This window comes from Clupea harengus, chromosome 7 (genome assembly GCF_900700415.2).
Source record: "Clupea harengus chromosome 7, Ch_v2.0.2, whole genome shotgun sequence".
In the NCBI taxonomy this organism is placed as follows: domain Eukaryota; kingdom Metazoa; phylum Chordata; class Actinopteri; order Clupeiformes; family Clupeidae; genus Clupea; species Clupea harengus.
The window spans coordinates 12,345,132-12,364,393 of record NC_045158.1 but is presented as its reverse complement, the minus strand read 5'-3'; the positions used below and the strand labels follow the sequence as shown (position 1 = coordinate 12,364,393).

Here is a 19,262-nt window from a genome sequence, read left to right as displayed (position 1 = left end):
GCGGTGTGGTGTGTACAGATCCGTCTGTGTGGCAAGCGTGTGGTCGCACACACACACACACACACACACACACACACACACACACACACTTGATAGCCCTTTTTGCTGAGGTTTGCAGTGTGCCTTGACCTTGTGGACCACGTTTGGTAGACTCTCAGCCTTCCAGTGGCAGTCGTGCATCGCACCACTAGTCGTGAGTAACCTTAATGTTCACAGATGCATGCCCTCATAACCACCCCCCACCCCCCCTGTTCCTCCTGAAAAGAAGAGAGGAGCCTTCAGACAAAAGCGCCACTGAGGCCCCGCTCCTGTTATGTAATGGCACCACCGCCAAGGAGACGAACACGGCATCAACCGGGGACCATGCCCGGACATCGGAGGAGATTACCCACAATCCCCCCTCTCCCCCTGGCTCCGTCAGCGCTGAGCCAGAACATTTGGCTCTGGCCCTCTGCGCAGGGTTTGACCAGAGCACTGGGGCAGACGCTGACAGGTACATAATGTTAAAGCTTAAACTCTAACGCAAGAAATAGTAAGTGAGAGAGAGAGGGAATGAGAGAGAGAGAGAGAAAGAGAGAGAGAGAGAGAGAGAGAGAGAGAGATGGACAGGGCATAAAAGAGAGAGAACCCTTTGTGGGAAATGTTCAACTCACTTCCAACATGGCCAAGAGCAGCTTCTCAATATGGAGAATGTTTATTTGATCTTTCCCCATAGGGCACATTGTAAATGGATTTGAGTTTGGTGAAGTGAGTGATCACTGTTACATCTCTCGTCAGTCTTGGCATGACAGAAGAGGCTCAGGAAATAAGACCGATAAAGACAGCATGTGGCCACCACTATTTCTTCTTGTCCCTAGCAACAGACAGAAACAGAGCAGGCTTGTGGAAGCTATTTAAAAGGGGTTGTACAATCCTCATGATCCCTGGTTTTGTTTGTCTGTGTGTGTGTGTGTGTGTGTGTGTGTGTGTGTGTGTGTGTGTGTGTGTGTGTGTGTGTGTGTGTTCTTATTTATGTCTGGTCACTGAGAGTTCTTGCAATTTGTTGCAATATGGTAGTACTGACCAACCACCACTAGATGGCGGTGGCATCTCAGGAGAGAGCCTGAATCCGTCCCGTGTGGTGGAGGCGTCTGCTGGCTCCGATGAATCCTCAGGTCAGGAGGAGGCGAAACGAGCTTCCACTCCTGTGCCTGATACAATCAGGTACCACACAGACTGCACAGAGTTTACACAGTGTTTGTTAAGCACAGATGTCTCTCACAAAAGGAGGTTCATGGATCCATAGATTCCCAATCACTGAATCATTCATAGATTCATCGATGCACAGACACACACTGACTCATAATGAATCATTTTCACGTTTTGATTCCCGGTCCTGCCATTATTAGGTGAGTGAAGCCACCTGGTTTAGTAGTGCTCACATTGCCTGGAAACTCAAACCATGACTTTGTTATTGTTAGCAGCGTGTGTCTGGAACAAATATAACAATGAGGTAGTCAGTGCGGTACACAATACACACTGGAGTTTGATGGTTTAACACTGAACTGCCCCTCACACACTGCAATTTCCTTTGGCCTGTGTGTCTGCGTGCGCGTGTGTTTGTTTGTGTGTGTGTGTGTGTGTGAGTGCGTTCACTCGCTGGTGATCCTGCCTCCTCCCAGTCCTCCAGAGCAGGTGTCCAGTCTAGCCCCAGATCAGATGAAGATCTCCCCCACTCCTCCATCTCTAAAGCCTGTCCACTCTCCCGCACCACTCAGGTACTGCGTGCTGTTGTGTCTGGTTGCTTAGCAGGCGCTTATCTAAAGCAGGCTCTCCAGAGGGATTTAATGGGGCTTTTGTTTTTTGCTCTCAGGGCAGCTTAGCTTTACTGCCATTGAGATGTGCCAGTTTCAACAAAACAGAACGTGATGTGGTCAGACTTTACAAACAGTTGCTACAAAAACTCAAAATAGCCTCAGCAGACATTAGTTAGTGTATAACAGTAGCTAAAGTAGGGTTTAAAATCCCCTACGAAAGCAATTCGTTCTTCCAAATGAAAAAAAGAAGTCTTCCCAGAGACCATGGGATTAGTTCCAAAATCTGATAGTCCCACCTACACACAACAGAACAAAATATGGCAGGAATCCATTACTAGTGGCTGATCTTTGATCAGAAGATTGTCTTATCTCCCAGTCTCACTTTCTCGGTCTCTATGTCTCTTCTTTTCTCCCTGTCTTCTTCCATCTCTCCCTCCTTCCTTCCCTCTTTCTCTATGTCTCTTACTCTTCCTCCTTCCCTCTCTTGTTTCTTTCTCTCTCATGCTCTCTCCTCACCCTTGTCTTTCTCGTCTCTGTCATGTTATGTGTCTGTGTGCGTGTTTCTGTGTGCACCCATATGTGTTTGTATGTGTGTGTTTGTCTATGTCTCTGTGTGTGTGTGTGTGTGTGTGTGTGTGTGTGGGAGCAGAAGGGAGCTGCTGTTAAACCCTCTCGAGTTCCTCCCACGGGGTGCCCCATGTCCACCCCATGCCTGCCCCAGTGCCCCAAGTGCCCGCGCCGCCCAGCTCCGGGACAAGGCCCCCATTGTGAGTGGCCCTCAGGCCAGGTAAAGCCATCCCACCAAGGCTCTGGCGCAGGCCGTGCTCTCGTGATTAAATGTGATAGATAGCTCCGCCACCACCCCTTGCTCTCTCTCTTTATCCTCTCTCTCTCTCTCTCTCTTAATGTACAGCTCAATGTGAACCCATGACTGAATTAGCATCTGAATCGGTGGTTTGTCCTGCCGCGTGTTCGCATTTCGGGGGGAAATTTATGAAGGTTTATGGGGTGAAGAGAATGCATTACCTTCCCTTGTGCTGCTGCATTTCCTCTCTTGAACTGTGTCCATCTGTTCCCTCCTCACTTCTTTCTACTCTTTATTCTTCTTATGTCTTCTTAGCTCCCGTTGTCTATAGTCATCATCTTTTCCTAGCTCCTCATGGTATTGTTCCCCTCTCTTCCTCTTTCTCTCCTTCCTTTGTCTATCTTTTTTTGTCTTCTTTCATTCTCTGCTTCATTCTCTGCATCACTCCCTCACTCTAAATGTGCCTTATTCATCTCTCCTTCCTCTTCGGCTACTTCACCATCTCCTCCTCTCTTTCTGTCTTCTTTTTCTTACCCTTCATCACATCTTTCCTCCTCCTCCTCCTCCTCCTCCTCCTCCTCGAAGTGGCCTGAGGCCATCTGACGGAGGGCTCTGTCAGTCTCTGCTGGACGCCCTGCTCATCACGCCCATCACCAAGAATCCCCCTCTCCGCCTCCGGAAGAAAAAGCGGCCCTCGGCCACCTCCCTGGGCCTGTCCAAAAGCAAGAGGTAGATGGTGTGGTAGCAAGGTCCTTGTTTGGTGGGAGTTTGGAAACTGTTGAGATTTGTGTGAGGGCCTCTATTCACAAGCAAGGCAATGAGTGAATTCTATCCTCAAACTCACCAAACCTCCAACACATACACACAGCACACACACACACACACACACACACACACACACACACACACACACACACACACACACACACACACACACACACACACACACACACACACACACACACACATGTACACCCATGTTCAAAGATGACTTTTGCGCACACACACACACACACACACACACAAACGGTCTTCTCCTTTTCTCGAAAGATGAGCTAATACGAGCGTGAGAAACATGATACTCCTCTGCGGTGGGTGGCACAGATGTAACACTGGCACACACAAGAACACGTTCTTGAATTTGGCCTTGTTTGTAGCGGGCACACCTGCTCGCCACTGGTCCACCAAACCCCTTTCACACACACACACACACACACACACACACACACACACACACACACAGATCCCACGGCTTCTTCCCTCCCTGGCTCCACCATTGTCTTGGCAACAGCCGTGTTCCATCGGAGTTCGCCGGCCCCTGGCAACAGCCGCGTCACGTCTCCGAGATTACATCACACCCCAGTTATGAGCGTACTGGCACAGTTTGGCTCACTCACGAGAGAGATTTCTGGGCACACTCAAACACTCGAAACCGTGCTCAAATCCTTTCTTTTAATGGCGTGTGATTTTCAAAGGCCGGAGATATCCGGGCTCACCCCGGGAGTATAATCGCCGCTTTTGTGGCCACCTGCTCTCCAAGGACAGCAGACAGCAGAGGCTTGAGTGATACAGCCAAAGAGAGACACTAGGAACAGGTGCCACTGATCACTCATTATGCAGCTCACATACAGTTCATACAATGCCCATTAAAATGCTTTCGTAGCGAATGGTTAGAATATTGCAGTTGCTGCTGGCAGCCGATGCAAAGAATCTTTCAGAAAACCGCAATGATCTGGATTTCCTCGTTTCGTTTCACGTCTAAACTAGACTCGTCTTTACAGTAAAGCTCATCCAGCAGAACACTTCACTTCCTCCTCACATTACTGTCTGTCACCCCTCCCCCGACACACACACACACACACACACATTCCTCCCTCCCTTTTCCTCAAGGTCTCATGCATTCCCCCCCCGAGTCCTCTATCTCAGCTTTTCATTTCTCCATTCATGGTGTGCCCTGGCTTCAGTAATTCAGAGGAGGGGATGAGGGATGGAGGATGTGGCTGATCTAGGCCTGGCTGGCCCTGCGTGTTTGAATGGGTCCCGTGCCCATGATGGTCTGTGCAGAACCCCCCCCCCACAGCGCTCCAGGTGACCTAGGCTCTGGCGTAAGCGGCTGGATGGGTGGGGAGTCATTAGTCCAGTGTGCAGTAATGAGGCATCTGGAGCCCAGAGGCCTGGTGGGAGCCAGCCGTAATGCGGGCCTCATCCGATCAGCCCTGGATGTCCGCTCCTCAGACTCGGGTGCCGATCCAGCCCACTTCCCCTCTAATTGGCCTTATTGGTGAGGTTTATTAACGAGCGGCAGTGCGTAATTGGACATAATGCACAGCGGGTCTGGTTGGGGGGGTAGGTCTGGTTTCGTTCCCATCTTGTTCGCGACGGCCCCGGCTGAACAAGGCGGGCTGGCGGACGGTGCTACGCGTGCCAGACGCCCAGACCACCTCCTGTCAGAAGCCATCGCCGCGGCACTACGTTTGTGTGTGTAAGAAACACAATAAGCACATTGAGACATGCTGGCAAATTAGTTTGTCTGCCGAGACCAACTTAATAATGGGTCCATTTGCTGGCAGCCGGCTTCCTCTCCACTGACAGTGACCAGTCAGCTCAGGGTTTATGTGTTTGTGACCCACGGTGTTTTGTGTGTGGGTGTGTGTTTGTGTGAGTGTGTGTGCTGTGGTGATGCTCAGGATTTCTCAATGCTGCTCATGGGGAGCCCTTGCTCTGCGCTCGGCTTCCAGTTCTCCCTGCTCTAAATCCTACACTTTATTTCTAGATTGATTAACCCTTTATTGATGGTAGCACTGATGTTTTCATACAGGTGTTCTCCTCCGCAGGAGCGAGATTGAGAAACCTTGGTGTGGTGTTTGAATCCGATTGAGCTCTGTGATGCTCTCTCAGTTGCTTTTCTTCTGTTTCCCATTGCTCTGTGTCTAAGAGTCTCCTGGCATCAGTCTGTCATTGACCCCAACGACCCTTCCCTCTCCTCGCCTGTAAATGCCATCTATATCTTTAGGTAACTACTGTTTGTATGTATCTGCGTGTATCATTCATTAACGAAAGAACTGACAATCATTTCATCCGAATGTGTGGTCTATCTGTGACAGTCACTGATTAAAAAAAGGCATAACGAACTAATGAGCATGGAACTGTTGGCTGGAGGGCAGGTGCGTGTCAGTCGATTTATGCAGATGATTCAAGACGTAGAGGCACACCTGGTCTTCTGTTGAGAAGGGCACATTGACTCTCTCTTCCCTAATCAAATTCATGTCCTTAATGGTACAACACCTGCTTGACCTACCTCATTCATGTCTCCTTCTCCCGCTCATGATGATGAGAGCTTTCAGCATCTGGTGCTGCTATTACTGTCTGGCATGAAGTCCCAATCAAGTCTTCTCTGCTGTGATTTCTCAGTGGTGGAATAAATGACTCCATTCAATCTGCTGAATGCCTCTCAGTGAGAGGTGCCCCTCAAGAGGTGCCCATCTGAATAATGAATAAATACACATGTAACTTGACATACACAAATAGCAAACAAATTCACAACAAAGCTTTAAGGAGACCCATCCCTGATCTATAGAATGAGACCTGAGTGGGGTGAATTTAAATTAATTTGGTAGATAATCCATGTCAAAATGAGGTTGGCATAGATTTGCCCATAGACAAAAACACACAAGGGAGATAAGATTGCTGAGATGGGTGTGCGTGCTGGTGTGTGTGTCCTCATTTGTCTCTGCATGTGCGTGCGTGCCTGCTTGCTTTCACACTTCTCATGGGATGATAATGGTCTATGTGCTATGTGCATCATGCCTTCAGAAGGAAGGTGTTGCTGGTATGTACAAGTGGGGGTCTTGTCTAAATGGGGTGGCAAGGCATTTTGGTGTGGCTGCCGCGCTGAAGTCCGTGAATAGAGGGTGGGGTTGGGTGGGGTTGGGGGGGGGCGGGGGGGGGGGGGGGGTGTTATGGTGTTTTATCAGGGGGTGTGAAGACCGGGGCAGCTGGAAGCAGCTTGACTGCTCGACCCTCGCCAGACACACAAGTGCTGAGTTGTGGACAAAGCCTCCCCTCCCTCTACCCATTGGCCTGCCCACCCCTCACGTTACCAAGGGGGAACGGTTGCCAAAATAAATGAGCCTTAGGGGACCCATATCCAGACGAAGGGGCAATGCTGACACACTGCAGTTGGCACAGTGGAGGATTGTGGGTATGGGCCATCAGATGGAAGCCGGCAGCCCACCCAAGAATATCAGGTGCTGAGAGCCAACGTGCTATTTTTCACTCCGTTGCCGCACAGTGGACTCATTCAGTTTTGGGACTCATAAAAACGTGAACAACCGGCCCTGGAAGTGTGTGTGTGTGTGTGTGTGTGTGTGTGTGTGTGTGTGTGTGTGTGTGAGTGTGAGTGTGAGTGTGTGTGTGTGTGTGTGTGTGTGTGTGTGTGCGTGTGTGTGTGTTAGCAGGGGGCTGGTGAGAGTTTTGCCACTCTGTGAAGCCCACCTTCAGGGTTCCATGGTGTTTTGGATGTGGTTTTGGAGATGCTCACAGCCACCTTGGGGGCACGAGTGAATGTGCACTGTGTGTCGCATGCGCAGCCGTTGACAAAGCCGGAGCCTCATTGGCTGCGTCAGCTCTCTGAGTGATGATAATAACAGCATGTGTTTTTCTCTGTGTAACAGTATATACCACACACAATGAGCTTTTGTTTAAATAGAATGTGTGTGTGTGTGTGTGTGTGTGTGTGTGTGTGTGTGTGTGTGTGTGTGTGTGTGTGTGTGTGTGCGTGTGTGCTTTAGTCCTATATATAACCATAACTGCACACTCATCTCCCACTGTGGCCATGGTTATTAATTGATGTTGTCAGAAACATTCAGAGCTCATTGATGTCCGTCGTCTGGAGTGCGGCTGTGTTTGTAGATGTTGATCCTCAGCTTATTTCCCCTGGTTACACAGTCATCGCGTCAGTCAGTGTCACACCACCTGCTTGCAGCCAAACAACCCCCCCCCCTGCCTTGATGTCTCTGCCAGCGTGTGAAAAGAGAAGGCACGGAATGGCTGGAGGTGGCTGACAGTTGTAGTAGATGAGATCTCCACTAACAGATGCACATGTAGAAGTGTTGTGGGTGAATGCATGTTTCTCACCCTCAGTGATGCTTTTGCTGCTCGTTTCCACAGTGAGGAGGTGGAGGAACCTTATGTCAACACTCACGGGACCTGCGCTGTCAAGACCATGGTGAAAGGTCCTGCCGTCTCGCCCCGAAACACCAACAGCGCCACCACTCAAGGTGAGTGTCCAAAACAGGCTGCCGCATTGGCCATGGTATCTCTGTGCTAGTTTGTGTGTGTGTGTGTGTGTGCGCGCGTTTGCGTGTCTTGGCAACACTGGGCATTCAGGTTGATGCTCCATATCAATACATTTAAGTTATATTATAAACAATCCATAGCAATCTACAGTAATTGAACATATACATCTCTGCTATAACGGTTTTGTCATCGACATGCAGTTCCCTCCCTGTCCAGATGACAGCAGCACTGTTCTAGAAGTCCACTGCTGCCGCACAACAGCTGAAGTTGGGATCTTGGACAATGGACATTCCGTTGGGTTGCATGGTTGTTAAGCGTTCTTCTGGGAGACATTTTCAGCCCCTTAGGTCACAATAGCACTTATTTGGCATTTCATGTGAGCACACATGATGTCATTTTAGTCTGTGCCATGAGTGAAATTCAGTAATGTTTACGTTTTATTGAAATGGCGAGGCCTGATTAGGTCGACCATCAAGGTTCATATGTTGCAATCAGCTGTACCATTAGTTTCCAAACTAGCCAGTCAGGGTAAAACTGAAATATTCACATTGATTTTTACAACTACAGTTTTAACTGTGGACATCAATCTGATCATTTTCAAGGCAGTTTATGAGTGAAATTCAAACCGGCAACATCCTGAATTGATACGTTCATATTTTTCATAATCCACAAGATGGTAAAAACATAAAGTCTCATTTATGTCAAAAAAAAAGTTGTGGAGGAAAAAATATTTTTAAAGCAGTCTATCATTTCCCATCAGCGTCCTAGCTGACATTCAGGGGAGGTATATAAAAACCCTGATTTACTGGTGGGCGGTGTTGGGCTGAGTGCATCGAGATGGTGGTGGAGTTATTTTCCATAGGCATGAAATAGTGTTATGAAATAGGTCACCACAGTTTCTTCTCCCCATCCCCCCACCCCTGGACAGGATCTCACACAGGCTGGGCTTTTCAGGGCGTTAACGCGCGCGCGTGCCTGCCTGCGGGTGCAGTGGGTCCCGCTTCATACTGGATGGTAAATATTTACCAAGGGGACCTGGAGGTCCGGCCAGCGAGGCTGGTCTGAGGGTGGGGGGTGGTGGGATGGGGGTCTGGCCCACGGGGGGCGTGAAGGTGTTGCTTTGGTAGGAGGTACACCTGTACGGCGGGGGACGGCGGAGGGCTGTTTTTCCACTGTTGTAAGCCAGAGTGGAGTGGTGTACTTCCATGTTTCTTGCTCAGGCAGGAGTCAGGGGCCATAGAGGCTCTGTGGAGCATGTTGTTGACTGCGGGGGTGAGAGGAGTGAAACCAAGACTTATGAGGCCTCACAGCTGTCCAGGCGGCCCACTCCAACAAAGGCCCGCTTTACTCTCCGGGACGTAGAGCCAGGTGCTTATGAGAGGGCAGGAGGAGAGGAGAGCAGGAGAGTCTGTGGAGTGCAGACCAGCAGAACAGGCCATGTCACCAGTGGGCCTCAGACAGGGCTTTCTCTGGTTTGTGTTTCCTGTCTATTGTATTTAGTCTTTATTTTAGTTTCACGATTTCACTCAATGCATTCTTCTTGGATTGACACAATTTTTCTCACAGCTGAAAAACGTCCTTTCCAGGCCAGTTCCACGCCAGTTCCACGCCTAAAAAACAGGTGTAATATATCAAGCAGGAGAGTTACTTGCGTCTGAGAACCTGATGAAGACTTGAGAAGGTAGAAACAATGTTTGAGCATAAATAAAAAAAGAACACACATGAAGGAGAAAAGTTGAAGGAGAAAATCAGACAGGTGAGAGACACAGAGGGAGAAAGAGGGAGAGAGAGGGCCAGAGGTCGGAGGGTGACTGTAATGGGAGTGTGTAATGTTGTCGAAGCCCCATGTTAGTGTACCAAAGAGAGCTTGACTCCCTCACCACGGCATGGGCCAGTCAGCTCTTCAGACGCCTGTCAGCAGCAGTTTAGGCCGGCTGATAACAGAGAGGGACTGGAATGTTTCTTTTGGCAGCCGGTAGGGGCTCCTAGGGTGCCCTCTCTCTCTCTCTCTCTCTCTCTCTCTCTGTATCTCTGTCTCTCTCTCTCTCTCTCCGGAGGGAGTGTTCAAGGCGTCCGGGGGTTGAAAGAGGAGGCAGGAGATATTCACTTCCTCCCGCATCACAAACGTTCCCATCTACGCCTGTCACCGGTGAAGTCTCCTGTTCTTGTTTTTCCGGTATCCCATTTAGCCTGGTTCGGAATGTCTCTCTTTTTTCCGGGCAAGCTGATGTGTGGGAATCGGGGAGGAGGGCACCGGCTGCTTCTTTCCGCTCTCATGAGCTCGGAGCGCAGACAAACGGGGCCCAGTTTCTCTTTTGCGACCCGAGCGGAGATCAAAGCCAGGCTTGGGGGGCTGTTTGGCCAGGTGGCCCTGTCTGCTGTTGGTATTTTGCCACGGTGAAAAAAAGAAGAAAAAAAGATCAGTTGCGTTGCTGTTCCTGCGTGGGACCACATCTGTGGCGTCCACATGGCTTTCTGACTGAGGTCACCCACTTGAAGGAGCTTTTTTCTCTGCTCCCCTGGCTGACTGGTGCTCCCAACACTGGGTCCATTCTCCAAATCAACTGGCTCTATCAAGTCTGTTAACCTACATCCTTCTAATTCAACAATGCAATGAGTTAGATCACTATAGGCCTGATACGGTGCTACATTTCCACTGTCAGAGAATGTCAGCTCTTTGCAGTGTGCTGCTCAGTACCTGGATACAATCAATCCACATATCTCACCACTATGGGTGAAAAGTTAGCATGCACATACACACGCACACACACACACACACACACACACACACACACACACACACACACACACACACACACACACACACACACACATGCACACACACACACACACGCGCACACACACACACACACACACACACACACACACACACACACACACACATGCACACACACACACACACACGCGCACACACACACACACACACACACACACACACACACACACACACACACACACACACACACACACAGTGTCACACACACACACACACACACACACACACACACACACACACACACACACACACACACACACACACACACACACACACACACACATACACACACACTACGTTTTACCAGTATTCCCAAATGTCTATGTTCGTACTTGTGTTGATATTAGTATCAAGAAACATGGAATATGTTTTCATGGCAGCTGCAGCAAACACTGGCTCGGTTGTGTTAACCTCAAAAGTTCTCAGAAATTCGTTTAGCTGATGACAGCTTGTTTAGATCTACCGCAATGGGTTTGCAATAGCCCATCAAAAGCTTTTCTGTGGAGGATATGTACTATAGATAAATATGTGTGTAGTGCATATACACAAACAAATACATTTTCATGTATACATAGTTACACCAAGAGTGAAGTGGTTACAAACTATTTATAACAACTGCATGCTAAAGTCACCTCACATAAAATCAAGTTTTGTGAATGTGGTTTTAAAGTTTACAACGACTGTTAATAAATGTCATCAGGTAATGAAATGATTCTGTTGATTTTGTCTTTCCTGATTGATTTTTGTATCGTCAAGTGGCACATGTGCTTCTCTGGCTTCAAGCTCTTCAATGATTTGCATTGCAAAGCTTATTTTTCACTTGGATAAGACCTAATGGCCTTGATGTTGTCTCACCATCACACTCTACAATAGTAGTCATCAAACGTTGTGAATGGGTTCTTGTTTTAATATTCATCTCACTTTCCTCTTTCCTCTTGTAGCCCTTGCTGACAAGAGCAGAGGCCAGGTGGGGCTCATCACCCCCACATTCGGGGGGCCCAACAGCAGCCCCAAGGGCCCCGTCAAGGACCGGCCTGTCCCACAACCGCACCCCAAGGACGAGGACTCCTTGGTCCAGAGGGCCGAGTACTTTCCTGCCGGCACCCGGACCCCTGTGTGCGCCCAATGCGACAAAGTCATCAGGTCAGACACTCTGATATAACAGCCTACTGAATATGCACAAGGGTGTACATTTGGTGGTGCAGAAAATCTCCCTCACAGACCACCTGGGAGCGACAATTAATACAAATTATAATAATAATAATCCCATTTAAATTCATATTTATGTAGAACCTTTCGCAATGGCAACGTTGACTGGTATTTGACTGTTACAGGGTAAACCTGAGGAAAGACAGGGGGTTGTCAGTATTAAGTATTAGCTGAAGACGTTTTTCAGGAAAACAGCTCTGTGTGCATTTTGCCATTCTCTCTCTTGCTCTCTACTTGACCTCTAACCCTCTCAAGGTCTAGTTCCTCCTTCATCCTCAGTCATGCCGACCAATCTCCTAATGTTCTCCTCTTAAGTAATTTCACCATTGTGCCAAAAAGGCTTAATCCCTGCTCTATGATGCTCTTTACAAAGCATCCATCCAAAGGATGTCTTATCAAAGCCCTTTCAATCACCGATATTAAGGGGGCGAGTGGAAGAGATGGATCAGAGACCTGGCTGATAAGAATCTGTTCTTTTTTTTCCACCTCTCTGATGGTGTAGGGTTCATACTTTAATTTGCAGAGTTAGGACTGATGAATATATCATGACAGCCAGGAGAGGAGGATAGCACGCTGCCTTCTTTCTCTGCGTAATTACAGTTCATGGCCTCTGCTGGATCATTATTGGCCGTTGGCTCAGACAGCGCTCGGATACCCACCTGCTTTGTAGGCCTGTAGTGTTGGTTTCACCGCGTCCCGAGGATAGGGTGGCAGACGCCAGCTCTTGCCAAGGAGTGTCAGTGACATCCTAGTTTAGGATGACCATTGTTTGCATTAAATATCCTTGCGTTGTTTTCCCACTTAAGCTAATCATCTCATTTGTGGAGGGCCTTTGGCTGTCTAGCTGGACGGATGCTAATTATGAGCCGTAGCTATTGTCCTCTTTCCATTGATGGTTTGCCAGGGAAACAGGTTCATTGGTGAAATATCAAACCACCTGTGTATGATGTAGTTTTGGAATATAGAGTTGATTAGTCTGTTTAGTTTTTTATTTTTTATTTTAGGGGGTTACCTATGATGATAGTATTTGTAAAACCTACATCAGATACCTTGTTGTTTATAATTTGTCCTAGTCTTTGATTACAATGTGTTTCTAAGTGATCATCAGTCCAGACATCTATAGTTTCATAGTTTTAACCATGGTTTTATTTATGTGAAGTCATATTAACACATTGTGCTGTTTGCCATTTGTTCCCACAGGGGGCCCTTCCTGGTGGCGATGGGGAACTCGTGGCACCCAGAGGAGTTTAACTGCACCCACTGCCACAACTCTCTGGCTGACATCGGCTTCGTGGAGGAGCAGGGCTCCGTGTACTGTGAGCACTGCTATGAGGAGTTCTTCGCCCCGATCTGCAGCCGCTGCCAGGGGAAGATCCTGGGGGTGAGTCGTGGTGGTCCTTAGAGCAGACGATGGTGGATATTTCCTCCCTGAGAACATCTGTGTTCTCCACAAGTCTTAATGCGGGTTTTTTAAAGCACAAGAAACTATTTGCTGTGAAGAAACTATGTATGTATTTCGAAATAGATTTTTTTGGTCTTTGGATTTTTTTCTACCATTAGCTCTGTTCTTATGAATTTGTATTTTGCAATGGATCTGAAAATCCTGTTATTTGAGTTGTTGTTATGCTGCCTGGCCTTTTTACAAGCGTCTGGTTGGCCTAGGGGTCCTTCCTGGTGTGGGCCCGATCACTTGACTAAAGGAAGATTTAATTCTGAAAAGCCACAAGTTCATTCTGAAAAGCCACAAACACCTGAGCTCTGCAGCAACTGTTTTGCGTATCTCTGAAACAGGACGGTTGTCCGAGTGGAAACACTATTTCACTGCAGAGTGTACCAGTGACCATTAATGCTGCGCAACATTCAACCTGAGCATATGTGTGCCATGGGTTTTTCTCTTCACAGGAGTTTTCTGCATTCCAAAAACCTTTTGTCTGAACGTACACATTCTTTGTTCACATGCACATGTGATAATCCCTCAATTTCTTCAGTTTTCCTCTCATTCCTGAGCCCAGTGCCCCCTGTGTGGTGTGTTCTCACAGCTGAACTGTGGGAAATGAGCGTATGCTCTTAATCTGTGTCATGTGGCACGTTAAGGAGAGGACTGGAGAAAAAACGCACTCCTGCTCAGATGTGTTAGAATTAGCACTCGCCAATCGAACAAGGTCAACGTTAGGGGGTGCAAGGCAGGGGATGAAGAACACACACACACACACACACACACACAGGCTCACACATGAATACACATATACACACACACAACCATAAAAAAACACACACACAGGAACACGCACACCGAACACACACACACACAAACACACACACACAAACACACACACACTTTTGTAGAAACACACATACGCACACACAAACAGACACACTCACGCACATGAACACACACACACTCACACACACAAAACAGATTTTGTCAGAAGGGTTAGTTTGTTCTGTGAGTTAGCCTTATCCTAGTGAGTAACCTTTGGGGACTAATAATGAACTAGTCCATGAGTAGTTTGTTTAATTTGGTTGCTCTATGTCCTCGGTTCCCAAACTGGGGTACGCGTACCCCCAGGGGTACGCAAAGTGGTTCAGGGGGTACGCGGGAAGAAAGCTTCCGCGATAACGGAAAACGGACGGAATTCGCGGAATGTACCCTTTGAAACAGAATTGCAACTTTCAGACGGAAACATAATTTTGTGCATCAAAAACGTAGCTGGAGATTGAATGTCTAAAGGGGTACGGGACTGTAAAAAGTTTGGGAACCATTGCTATGTGTCTCATCCGTGTCCTCTCAGACACAAACCTGTCTGTCTGGTGTCCCCTCTCCTACAGGAAGTGATTAATGCCCTGAAGCAGACGTGGCATGTGCATTGCTTCCTATGTGCATCCTGCCAGCAGCCCATCCGCAACAACACCTTCCACCTGGAGGATGGCGAGCCCTACTGCGAGAGAGGTGAGAGACGCCAACAGGCCGTCATTCATTCACGCACTGCTGTTATCTCTGACACGCACACATACACACACACACACACACACACACACACACACACACACACACGTTTACCTCAGTCAGCACAGAATACCTCACACAGCACCCATTCAGAAGGATTAAGAAAAAAGCCCACTTCCGTCAGTGAGGTGAGCAGAACCAGCCCTCCCATCAATGAGTGCTGACAGTACCACGCCGCGTGTTGCTTCATTCAGTCAACACCCTGGGTCTCTGAATACGTCGAGTACACACACACACACACACACAGCAGCAGAACAAACACAAGCTCAAGCAGTGACATAGCTGCCTGGTGAAATAAGTACAAATAAAATGCTTGTAAACCTTGTAAAAGCCATGTTTTTTCCTCTTCCCTGGTGCATTCAATACGTGTTCTTCCACCCATAGATTATTACAACCTGTTTGGGACCAGCTGTCATGGTTGTGATTTTCCTATCGAAGCTGGGGACAAATTCCTGGAGGCTCTGGGCTTCACATGGCACGACACCTGCTTTGTGTGTGCGGTAAGTCAGTGTTGAGTCAGTACATGAGCGTGACCTCACGCATGTGTGCACAAGCCACCTTATAAACAGGTCGTTCATTAACGGTTTGCTTGTATGTATTTTTATTGTGTTTATTTTGTCCGGTGGTATCAGTGGATTATGCTGGTGCTCCACAAACACTTCTGTATTTAGATAAGCGCACAGAGAATGTACATTTTATGAATGGACCGTGCTTAACACCATTTGGTTTTAGATATTTAGATATTTTTTAGGTTCACATTTCACCAGCTGTGTCTCTGCATAGGGGTGTGATGCTGTTTTTGTGAAGGCTCTTTGTGATTCCTGATGGCACCTCTGTGTTGTATTTTAGGTATGCTGCACCAGTCTTGAGAGCCAGACGTTCTTCTCCAAGAAGGACAAGCTGTTGTGCAAGAAGCACGCCAACACTGTCAAAATATGAGCCTTTATCCTGAAAAGCTACAGAAGACCAGAAAGAGAGAGAGAGAGAGAGAAAGAGAGTGCATTTTCTGTGTGAAAGGGAGAACCTTTTAATATAATGGACAGAAACCTGGATCATCTGTCTTTTTTTTTTCCTCCAGACTAGATGTGAGGCTCTCTTTGTAAAGTACCTTGTAAGTTGAGAATCCAGACTCCCCCAAATGAGGCTAAATGGAAGAAGCCATAGGTCAAAGTTCAGTTTTTCAAACCGACTTTAGCCAATTCATCTTGCAGCTCACGCCAGTGCATTAAAAACTCAGTATAAACATTTTTATAAGGAAAAAAATATTTCTCATTAAAGAACTATGTTCTTTCTCTATCAGCAGGGGATAGTTTCTCCACTGTTTGTTTCCATTCCTTTCCCAAGTAATTGAATAACAGAATTTGTATATATTTCATGATAATTTGACGCCACTTTTCTCCCCCTCTACATGAATGGCATTCTTTAAACTTCGGAGAGAAAGCTTTTTTTGAAGGGCCAGGTCAAATCTGGGCTATTTTATCTTGCTGAAAGTATATCTGTGGCTACACCTCTGTCTGTGAGATGAATGGAGCCTGTTGTCTGGGATAACAGCGTTAAACAGCAATGCGGGTCGGGTCACATGCGTCCCACACACTTGAAATGTGTGCTAATATCGTAAATCCTCTCTGGTTCTTAAACTCCGATTCCAGCGTGGCCTTCTGCTCACTATCGTACACGTCATTATGTGTGTGTAAATGATGTGAATGCTAACAATATGAACATGAATTATGTAAACGTGTTGGAATATGAAGAAATGCAGGTGCATGAAAGATTGGGTTTAAATAGAGTTTAAAGTAAATGTGGACATGCATTTGAACTGAGCCAAAGTTAACAAAGGCCTCAGAAATCCATCCAGGTCATTGTACTACATTTAGGATTTCTTCAAAAGAGATATGATGAGAATGAATGTGCGAAACATTATATTATTTAATTGTCATTTGACAGTTATTTTTCAGTTTTTTTCTCTTTCAGCTTTTTGTTTTCTCACTACCATACACACAAATTAAGAGTCACACACCGCACTAGCACAGCCTAATGACACAACCAGATAATAATTAATTTGCTTTAATCATGTGGGTGAAGGGAGAATTCAGTGTTTGTTTGTTTGTTTGTTGTTTTCCCAGAATACATTGCCATAAACTAATGAAAGTGCTGTGATTACTTTACTTTCCAGATGATAATGTATATGTCATATTGCCAAAAGAATAAAACTAAACAAATAATGTTATTAGTCTGGTTTATCTTTACATTTTTTATTATTTTATCATCAGTTGTTGAATGTATGAGCAGATGCTAGAAGCTGCTTGAGAATATTGTGGTTGGCAAGCACATTCACAACTGTGTTTCTCTTGTAATTTCGGTTATTACTGATAATTATTACAATATAGATTTTTAAGTTAAAAAGGCGTTATGTTTCCCTTTAACCTGTCTAGTCAACGGAGCAAACACTCCCTAATAAAACATTATCATGGAAGAAACCATGTACTGCAACACATTTTAATGAAAGATTATTTCAAGCATTTTAACAATGTTCATGTTTTCATTATTGACCGTTGTCATATCTACCCCCAGAATGTTTGAGGCTGACTATTTATTAGCATGTGACAATGGCTGTTCTGGCATCTATCATTGTGACAGCTATTATGAAAATAATCATAAAATGGCCACAAATAGTAACACGATTGTATCATTAATAGGAGGACAGGATATGACACATATATGGCATGTTTGGGCTACAACTTGGTTGAGTCACTATTGCGTACAGGTTCGGTTCATGTAACCCATTACAGGCTAATAATAACCCATTATTATTAGCCTAACTGTTGTGTATCCTCAAAGAAAATCGTCTTGTTGATGTCACACATTTACATTTTCAAATAGGTTGATATCAGTTGATATAAGCCTCTACCCTTCCCCCATGCACTCTCACAGTCAGTTTGGGCACCCTCCCCCCTGTCTTTGTAAACCTGAGTTCGCAGGTGAGCATGATGGTCTCCGTGGCATAAAGGCAGTAAACACACACCGGGACATTGGCTGATGGGGTCGGGACCTCTGCTACGTGGCTCAATGAGACATTCACTCCTGTCACAATGGTTACTTTCTCTCTCTACCAGTGCGCTGTGAAAGGCCTGTCAGTGTGGCAGGCTCCACAGCTGGAGAGGCAAAGGGAGAGGTGGGGCCATAGGGGCTTGAGTCTCTTTTCTAGAAGCGTCTCCTCACAAAAAAGATTGTCTCCAACATGCCTTTTTTTGTGACAATCCAATATTCAACATGTGGTTAATTTGTTCAATTCTGAGAAAATTGCAGTGTGAGCAAGCTGAATGACTCATTGGCAATTTGAAGCAATTTGGGTTGCAAAACAGGGGGTTTAAAACAACACAGTTGGAAGTAAGTAGAGAACTGCTTTGTGACCCTCTTTCTGTTTTCACTCAGGATGACTATGATTTGGGGAGGATCCTCATGACCCTCCAGCAAATAGACACAGGCCAAACCCATCAACAAAGGTTACTGGCATGTTGAGGTGGATCCCCGAGATCGCCCTTAGACCACTTATATAACTAGGCAAGGGCTATTTTAATTTAATATGCTACCATGCGGCTTGTCTAATAGCCCCAGTACCTTCCAAAGACCATATTTTGGGTTTGGCGATGTATTACACATGATTTGTGAAAGAATTTGCAGAGTGGGCTAAAACATTGAAGATTCCAGTTGGATGAAAGCTGTATCAATTGTATCAAAGTTTCACAGAAAAGGAAATTGATTTGACTTGGGCCCAACATAATGACCCTGATTTGAGAGTACTGATTAAACTGAAAATCCAACCATGGGATAAACAGGGGGTGATTAATGCCCACCCTGCTCTGAAGAAGTACAGTCTGGTTTGGTATCAGATACAGATTCAGGAGTTGGAGCAGGAGCAGGAGCCTGAGCTGGGGCGTGTTGCCCCCAAAACCAGGTTAGTCCTACACCGGCCTTTGGTACCTGAGGCCACAAGACGTCATTTTGGGGGTGCATAAAATTACAAGGGATGACGAGACAAAGCTTTCATTAGAATAAGGTCAGAAGGAAGGGGTTGAGTCCGAAATTACAGAAGTGGTTCAAAGGCCCCTATAGAATTTTGGAAAATGTATCAGAGGTGCTGAAGGGCATTTCAATCAGTTCAAACCATAAGTTTCTTCTTCAATTGCAGAAGGTATCCAGCTGGCATGGTCGATAACCAGTAGACCTCAGACTTGGTCTCAGTGCCGAATGTTTGCCGGTCTTGCTTGCCTGCTGTTGTAAGATCTGGGTTGCCTGCTGCACCTGCTGCTGGGGGGTCTCTCCTGCCTTCTGTACCTGCCATTGAGGGGG

At 46.7% G+C, this 19,262-nt stretch overlaps 1 protein-coding gene across 5 annotated transcripts in view; it reads left to right on the top strand.

Annotated features, from left to right (window-relative positions):
• pdlim5a (PDZ and LIM domain 5a) overlaps positions 1-17,139 on the top strand; it is a 64,073-nt gene extending 46,934 nt beyond the window's left edge. For 3 of the 5 annotated variants that reach the window (XM_042708255.1, XM_031570534.2, XM_042708253.1), the window contains 12 exons: positions 266-493; positions 1,057-1,203; positions 1,662-1,757; positions 2,446-2,583; positions 3,187-3,330; positions 5,537-5,614; positions 7,771-7,880; positions 11,638-11,839; positions 13,106-13,286; positions 14,735-14,855; positions 15,297-15,412; positions 15,762-17,139. In XM_042708255.1, the coding sequence (XP_042564189.1) occupies positions 266-493; positions 1,057-1,203; positions 1,662-1,757; positions 2,446-2,583; positions 3,187-3,330; positions 5,537-5,614; positions 7,771-7,880; positions 11,638-11,839; positions 13,106-13,286; positions 14,735-14,855; positions 15,297-15,412; positions 15,762-15,851 (1,651 nt within the window). In that variant the 3' untranslated portion in view covers positions 15,852-17,139. The remainder of the gene's footprint in view (positions 1-265; positions 494-1,056; positions 1,204-1,661; positions 1,758-2,445; positions 2,584-3,186; positions 3,331-5,536; positions 5,615-7,770; positions 7,881-11,637; positions 11,840-13,105; positions 13,287-14,734; positions 14,856-15,296; positions 15,413-15,761) is intronic. The other 2 variants (XM_042708256.1, XM_042708254.1) reach the window with 1 other exon arrangement.
• Positions 17,140-19,262: the final 2,123 nt, after the last annotated feature.